Consider the following 8,723-nt stretch of genomic DNA (forward strand, 5'->3'; position numbering starts at 1 on the left):
GGGGACGGGCGGCAGCCGGGGGACGACGGCAGCCGGGGGACGACGGCAGCCGGGGGACGACGGCAGCCGGGGGACGACGGCAGCCGGTGGTCCGGGGACGATGGCTGTCCGAGGACGATGGCTGTCTGAGGTCAATGGCAGTCAGGGGAAACCATTGAAATCATTATAAACATTTTTCAAAATCTCATAATCATCTTGTTCATTCAGTAACTGGAGGCCGAATACAACAACGTAAATCTCCACTGCATCTTTAATGTGATAAAATGTCCCAAGGTGCTTTGCAGGAGCATTTTAAAACAAAATATCATGCCAAGCCACATGAAGAGATATTTGGTCATGTAATTCAGCCACACTGTTTCTCATCACCAACACCCTTTACTGTGCACCAAAGGAAAAGGCCACTCCCATGGCTTACAGTCAGGTAGCCCTCACCTCGGGGCCTACAACACTGGTCCGGGTAAAGCTACAGGCTTAAATACCGCTGGCTGCTTCCCATTGGGTGAGTCTCTGATTGTTCAATAAGGCAGCTCATACTGCACAAAGCTCACAGGTAGAACAATTAATGATTCCGTGGCCTTCATGGTCATCATAACATGTCACATGATCAAAAGCTTGGTCAGATGGTGTGTTTTAAGGAGTCTCTTAAAGAAGGTCAGCAACACTCAGAGGCAAAGGGAAGGGAAATTCCAGACCTTTGGACTTAGGCAACTGAGGGCAGGGCCATCAACAGTGGAGCAATTAAAAATGGGGATCTGCAAGAGGCCAGAATACAATTTGTCCAGATATTTGAGAGAGTTGTGGGAATGGCTGAGATTTCAGAAATCAAAGCCATGGGGCGATTTTTAAAGAAGGATGAAATTTAAAAATCAAGACATTGCTTAATCGGAAGCCTAATGTAGGTCAGTAAGTATACAGGGAATTGGTGACTAGGTACTCAAATTCTGGAGGGAGCCTGAACCCAGAGCCTTCAGATTAAAAACTATGACTGTCGATGGTAAAGGTCTGACATCACTTGAACCCAAAGAAAACTTAATTTTGACAATGGGCAAACACACAGAAGAAACTGTGGCCGGAACTTTACCGGCACGCCTGTATCAATTCCGGGGCTGGACGAGGCTTGAAGAACGGCATTTTCCATTGGCCTTGGGTGGGATCGTATGAACCTCTGGCAGACATGCCGGTAAAATTCTACCCTGTGACTTTTTTTCTGAACTGTATCAGACGTAGCTTTGTGACTTTAAAGCCCGCCTTTTTAACCAAATGTATTTGGTCATTCATCCCAATTGGAGGGATGCCTTCTTTATTTCAATATGGGTCTGATTTGGTCTTGATTTGGTATTTGTTCTTTATTATGCCTCTGATCCACTGCAGATATTTTTCCATGTCAAAGGCACTATATAATTGCAAGCTGTTGTTGACAGAAAACTGCCTCAGTCCCACAAACTCTCTGCTCCAGGAACACTTGTATCTGCCTCTGGTCCAAGGTTATTATACACTCAGATAACAAGAAATTAACTCCACTCCATCCCTACTTAACTTGTGCTCTAGCCTCCAAGTTGTAAACAATTACTCCAATCATCTGTCCTTTCTCCATTCCCAATCCTATTCTCCATATCTCAGAACATACCAGGACTCCCTGTCGGCATCACCAGAGGATTTCTATTAATTAAAGTAAAATACTGTTGGTTCCAGAGCTAATAATGTCTGTACTTTTTAAAAGCAATTCAAAAGAAAGCAAAATCTTAGACAAATAAGAATTTTGAGCCAATCCTAAAAAAAAAGCCCTGTGAAATTTAACTGAACAGTTTATATTAATACATGCCACACTACAGTCATTGTGGTTTGAATTACGTTAAAAAGTACAATGTCTTACTCAAAGAAAACACAAGGCTGTTTTTATTTGGAAAGGAAGGGCTATTCTTCATTTTCTTCACATGAATGCAATGTGCAAGTAATGCAATAACATCCATGAAGTTATTTACATTGTGTTTATAAACAAATGAAAAAGCTTTGCCAAACTGATATAAATAAAAAGTTAATTTAACTAAATGTCACATACTAAACCATAAAATTGAATATGGATACATCATTTATCTGTGCACACTGCCTGTAAACCATTTCAGCATATATTCCTCTGACCATATTTATAAAAAGAATTTTGCATTACCTTCTCATGCTTATCACAACCCCCACTCGCACCCCGCTACTCCCATTGAAAACACTGCAGTATCACCAGTGTTGAGAGAGTTTAATTACACTGTGACAAGTTTACACAGTGAGTTTCAATTATCAATGCTGACGGAAGAATCCGTAAGAGAAATAAAAAATAAGGCTAGGAATTATTTGGACACAAGGACTGAATATATCTGTACTTTGGTCAAATTAATTCTCAGGATCTAACCCCACTTCACATGCAGACCACTTTTCACTGAGAAGATTGACAAAAATGAGATTCACTAAAATATGCATCAACTTGCTCAGCACAAAAGCCTGACATATTTGGCATTCACAATTAAAATGAAACCAATATATTTTGCACAGCAAACACACACACACCTGTGGTATAGGACAGGCAACACCTTGAACTTATTTTCGAATTTTTCAAAGGAACTGATTTTCCAACTTGGACTTTCCTTTGACGGCACCCAAATTCACCCAAATGGCAGTCCAAACAAAACAAAAGGGGATGTTCACCATGGTTTAACCAGCCAGGAATTGCTGACTGACCTGGAGTGTGTACTTGGAACATCTTTAGATTACCAACTTTCTTCAAAATGATTATGTGGAAGATGAGAACCTTCCCCTTTATGTGATGCTTTGTCAGGGTAAGGTATATTTTCCTTGAAGTTACCTGGCTGGCTACTTGCCAGTGGCCCAGTAGCTGGACCTTTGCCTCTGGCCTGACTCCCGCTGCCATGGGGACGGCCGGCTTCCATCGGGGCCGCTCCTTAGCAACCGAGCCTAGCAACGGGCAGCCGAGCTGCGGCCTGGCCCTTTATCACCACCTCCACAGCCTGAACCTTACCTTGCTCCTAATCTGCCCGGAGGTGGACACTTTCCTGATGAGTTTCTGCGGCCCTTCGTGCTCCCCATCGCTATCCGAGGACTCATCCCCGGCGGCTCCGACCGCCTGCTGTTGTGCGGCCCCGGGCCCCAGCCCCGCCATCGCTCCGGCCGCCGACGCCGCCTTCTCGGATTCCTGCAAGTAGAGGAAAGACCTGGCGTGAGATTGAGCCGCTTTCCTGTCAGCCCCAGCCCAGCGCGGAGCGGCGCCTCCGGGCTTAGCCGCCATGTTCCTGCCGGACTCTGTTCAAGGGTGAGAGAGAAAGTTCAGAGAAAGAGATAAACAGAGATAAAGAGAGAGAATGAAACACAGATAATTCAGAGCGAAAAAGGAGAGAAAAACAGAGAAAAGGTGTACAGAATAACATAAACAGAGAGACAGATAAATATAAACAAATAGAGAGAAAAACAAGAGAAAGAAACAGGCAGATAAATAGAGTAAAAGAAACAGAAAAAAATACAATGATAGAGATAATTACACAGAAATAATTCCAGGAGAAATAGAGAAAAACAGATAATACAGAGAGAAATAAACAGAAACATAGAGGGAATCAAGGAGACATAGAGAAAAAGCACAAGGAGAAGATAGAGAAAGATAGAAAGAGAGAGAAACACAAGGCGAGATAGAAAGTGAGGAACATGGAAAGAAACACAGGGAGAGACGGAGAGAAACACGGGGAGAGACGGAAAGAAACACGGGGAGAGACGGAGAGAAACACGGGGAGAGACGGAGAGAGAGAAACACGGGGAGAGACGGAAACACGGGGAGAGAGGGAAACACTGGGAAACACGGGGAGAGAGGGAAATACGGGGAGAGAGGGAAACACGGGGAGAGATGGAAACACGGGGAGAGAGGGAAACACGGGGAGAGACGGAGAGACGGAAACACGGGGAGAGAGGGAAACACGGGGAGAGACGGAGAGAGGGAAACACGGGGAGAGACGGAGAGAGGGAAACACGGGGAGAGACGGAGAGAGGGAAACACGGGGAGAGACGGAGAGAGGGAAACACGGGGAGAGACGGAGAGAGGGAAACACGGGGAGAGACGGAGAGAGGGAAACACGGGGAGAGACGGAGAGAGGGAAACACGGGGAGAGACGGAGAGAGGGAAACACGGGGAGAGACAGAGAGAGGGAAACACGGGGAGATAGAGGGAAGAAAGAGAAACATTGGGAGAGCAAGAGAGAAACAGAAAGAGAAGGAAACAGAGAGGAGAAAGATAGAAACACGGAGAGAGAAAGACAAAAACACAGGGTGAGATGGAGAAAGAAAAACACAGAATGAGAGATGGATAAACGCAGTGAGAGATAGATAAACACAGACACGGAGAAAGATTAAACAGATAGATAAAGAGAAACAGAGAGCGAGATAAACAGAGAAATGAAGAGAGAAAAACTCTGAGAAAGAGAGAGAAATGGAGAGATAAAAACAGAGAGAAAAATAAACATGGTGAGAAACAGAGAGACAAACACAGAGTTGGGAAGAAAGAGAAAGTCCATTGAGCTTTGCACACGAGCAGTAGGCGATAGCGCATCCTGAGTGAGGCACAGCCAGAGTGAGTATGTGTGTTTTTGGGAATTTGGAGCACAGTGGAAATTTGGTGCAGAGGGGTAAGAGGTGCTTCTTTGGCTTTCTAATTTTTTAATCTTAAGAGAATGGTCTTGCCCGGCTGCAGGAGTAGAGGCTACAAGGGAGAGAGCTGATTGGTAAATAGTGGGTAAAGTTGGGTAAGTATTTACAACTTTTATCGTGTATAGTTTATAAGGTCTTTTGTGGTTCATGGTTTATAAGGGTTATATTCCGTAGGAAGAAGGGCCCTAGAATAATTGATATTATTTGATATTAACCATTTCCAAAAGGTTTAATTTAATTGTGGAAGTCATAGCAGGAGAGCTCAGCCGTGGTGTGCTCCTCACGCTCAATGTGAGAAGTCGGGAGCATTTTCCAGTGCCCGGAGCCAGCAAGTGTGCAGGAAGTGTCCCCAGCTGGAGCTCCTGGAAACCTGAGTTTCAGAGCTAGAGCATTGGCTGGGGACATTGTGGAGCATCTGCAAGGCATCTACAGAGAATATCATGGATAGCACGTATATAGAGGTGGTCAGACTGCAGGCTCAGACTCCACAGGCAGCAAGGGAATGGATGTCCACCAGGCAGAACAAAAGGACGAGGGAGGCTGTGCAGAAATCTCCTGTGGCTACTCCCCTGCAAAACAGATATACCACTTTGGATACTATTGAGGGGAATATCCGCTGAGGGGAAAGCAGCAACAGCCAAAGTTGTTGCACCACAATTGGCTCTGCTGCACAGGGGAGGAGTAAAAAGTGGGATTGCAATTGTTATAGGGGATTCAATTGTAAGGGGAATAGATAGGCATTTCATTGGCCGCAAATGAAGCTCCAGGATGGCATACTGCCTCCCTGGTGTTAGGATGTCTTGGAGCAGTTACAGGATATTCTGAAGGGGGAGAGTGGACAGCCAGTTGTTGTGATACACTATAGTACAAATGACATTGGTAAGAAAAGGATGAGGTCCTATAAGCAGAATATAGGGAGTTAGGAAGTAAGTTGAAAAATAGGACCTCAAAGGTAGTAAGCTAAAATTTATTACCAGTGCTACATGCTAGTCAGAGTAGAAATAGCATGATATAGTGGATGAATACATGGCTAAACAGAAGTTGTGAGGGGGAACGTTTCAGTTTCCTGGGACACTGGAACCAGTTCTGGGGAGGTGGGACCAGGACAAACTGGATGGGTTATATACCTGGGCAGGAGCAAGACTGATGTCCTAATGGGAATATTTGCTAGAATGGTTAGGGAGGGTTTAAACTAATATGGCAGGGAGGGCGGAAACCTAGGCAAGGGATCAGAGTAGGGGAAATCAAGGACAATAACAAAAGGCAGGGAGAATAAACAAGGAATAAGAAAAGATAGACAGAGAAATCAAGGGCCAGAAACAAACAGGGCCAGAGTGAAAAATAATGAGAATGGGGCAAGTAATTTTAAAAAGACAGGTTTTGTGCCTTAATGCGCAGATCATTCGCAATAAAGTGGATGAATTAATCGGGCACGTAGATGTAAACAGGTATGATATAGTTGACATTATAGAGACAGGGTTGCAGAGTGACCAGGGATGGGGACTGAACATCCAGGGTATTCAAATTTTAGGAAGGACAGACAAAAAGGAAAAGGCGGTGGTGTTGCGTCGCTGATTGAAGAGGAAATTAACGCAATAGTGAAGAAGGATATTTGCTCCGACTATGTGGAATCTGTATGAGTAGAGCTGAGAAACAGTAAGGGGCAAAAATGTTAGTGGAAGTTGTATTTAGACCCCTAAACTGTCGTGGCGATGTTAGTAATGACATTAAATAGGAAATTAGAGATGCATGCGATAAAGGAACATCTGTAATTATTGGTAACTTTAATCTGCATATATATTGGGCAAGTCAAATTAGTCACATTACCATAGAGGAAGAATTCCTGGCATGTATCCAGGCTGGTTTTTGGATGAATACATTGAGGGACCAACTAGAGAACAGACTATCCTGGACTGGGTATTGTGTAAAGAGAAAAGAATAATTGGCAGTCTAGTTGTGCGAGACCTCTTGGGGATGATTGACGATAATATGATAGAATTCTTCATCAAGGTGGAGAGTGACATAGTTGACTCTGAAACTAGGGCCCTGCATCTTAATAAAGGAAACTACAATGGTATGAGGCGCAAGTTAGCTATGATGGATTGAGAAACGTTACTTAAGGGGATGATGGTGGATAGGCAATGACAAACATTCAAAGAGCACATAGCTGAACTGCAACAATTGTTTATGCCTATCTGGTGCAAAAGTAAAACAGGAAAGGTGGCCAAACCATTGCTTACAAGAGAAATTAGAGATAAATTTAAATCCAAGGAAGAGGCATACAAATTGGCCAGAAAAAAACAACAGACCTGAGGACTAGGAGCAGTTTGGAATTACGTAAAGGAGGACAAAGGAATTGATAAGAAGGGAAAAATAGAGTACGAGAGTAAGCTTGCGGGGAACATAAAACCTGACTAAAAGTTCCTATAGGTATGTGAAGAGAAAACAATTGATGAAGACAAATGTAGTTCCTTACAGTCAAAAACAGAGGAATTTATAATGGGGAACAAAGAAATGGCTGACCAACTAAATACATACTTTGGTTCTATCTTCACATAGGAGGACACAAATAATGTACCAGAAACGTTGGGGAATACAGGGTTTAATGAGAGGGAGGAACTAAAGGAAATCAGCCTAAGTAGAGAAATGGTGTTAGGGAAATTGATGGGAATAAAGGCTGATAAATCCCCAGCAGCTTATAATCTACATCCCAGAGTACTTAAGGAAGTGGTCCTAGAAATTGTGGATGCATTGGTGGTCATCATCCAAGATTCTATAGAGTATGGAACAGTTCCTGCAGATTGGAGGATAGCTAATGTAACCCCACTATTTAAAAAGCGAAAAAGGAGGTAGAGAGAAAACGGGGAATAGAGGTTAGAAGGCTGGTTGGCAGATAGGAAACAAAAAGTAGGAATAAACGGGTCTTTTTCCAAATGGCCGGCAATGACTAATGGGGTACCACAGGGCTTGATGCTCGGACCCGAGCTATTAACAATTCATATTAATGATTTAGATGAGAGAATGAAATTTAATATCTCCTCATTTGCAGATGAAACAAAGTTGGGCGGGAGGGGGAGCTGCGAGGAGGATACAGAGATCCTTCAGTGTGATTTGGACAAGCTGGGTGAGTGGGCAAATGCAGGACAGGGGCAGTATAATGTAGATAAATGTGAGGTTATCCACTTGGGTAGTAAAAATAGGAAGGCAGATTATTATCTGAATGGCTATAAATGGAGGGGAGGAATGTACGAGACCTGGGTGTCCTTGTACACCACTCAACGAAGGTAAGCATGTGGATGCAGCAGGTGATAAAGAAGTCAAATGGTATGTTGGCCCTCATAGCGGTGAAGATTCGAGTACAGGAGCAGGGGTGTCTTGCTGCAATTTTGCAGGGTCTTGGTGAGACCACAGCTGGCATATTGTGTGCAGTTTTGGACTCCTCATCTGAGGAAGGATGTTCTTCCTATGGAGGAAGTGCAATGAATGTTTACCAGACTGATTCCTAGGATGGCAAGACTGACATATGAGGAGAAATTGAATTGGTTAGGATTATATTCGCTGAAGTTCATAAGAATGAGGGGGGGGGATCTCATAGAAACCTATAAAATTCTAACACGATGAGACAGGGTAGATACAGGAAGGATGTTTCCGATGGTGAGGGTGTCCAGAACCAGGGGCCATCATCGAAGGATACGGGGTAAACCTTTTAGGACTGAGGTGAGGATAAATGTCTTTATCTAGAGAGTGGTCAGCCTGTGGAATTATCTACCACAGAAAGCAGTTGAGGCCAAAACATTGAATATTTTCAAGAAGGAGTTTAATATAACTCTTGGAGCGAAGGGGATTAAAGGATGTGGGGGAAAAGCTGGAACAGGCTACTGAGTTGGATGATCAGCCATGATCATAATGAATGGTGGAGCAGGTTCGAAAGGTCGAATGGCCTACCCCACTCTTATTTTCTATATACTTTGAGCAAAAGATGGGAAACTGTGGCAGGTTGCTATGTTATCTGGTGGCTCTGGCATATG

General features: G+C 43.8%; 1 protein-coding gene across 2 annotated transcripts in view; it reads right to left on the bottom strand.

Moving 5' to 3' along the window:
• Window positions 1–3,306, bottom strand: part of dgkh (diacylglycerol kinase, eta) — a 545,677-nt gene extending 542,371 nt beyond the window's left edge. For both annotated transcript variants that reach the window (XM_078232299.1, XM_078232298.1), the window contains exon 1: window positions 3,026–3,306. In XM_078232299.1, the coding sequence (XP_078088425.1) occupies window positions 3,026–3,292 (267 nt within the window). In that variant the 5' untranslated portion in view covers window positions 3,293–3,306. The remainder of the gene's footprint in view (window positions 1–3,025) is intronic.
• Window positions 3,307–8,723: the final 5,417 nt, after the last annotated feature.

This window comes from Mustelus asterias, chromosome 17 (assembly GCF_964213995.1).
Source record: "Mustelus asterias chromosome 17, sMusAst1.hap1.1, whole genome shotgun sequence".
Classification (NCBI taxonomy): domain Eukaryota; kingdom Metazoa; phylum Chordata; class Chondrichthyes; order Carcharhiniformes; family Triakidae; genus Mustelus; species Mustelus asterias.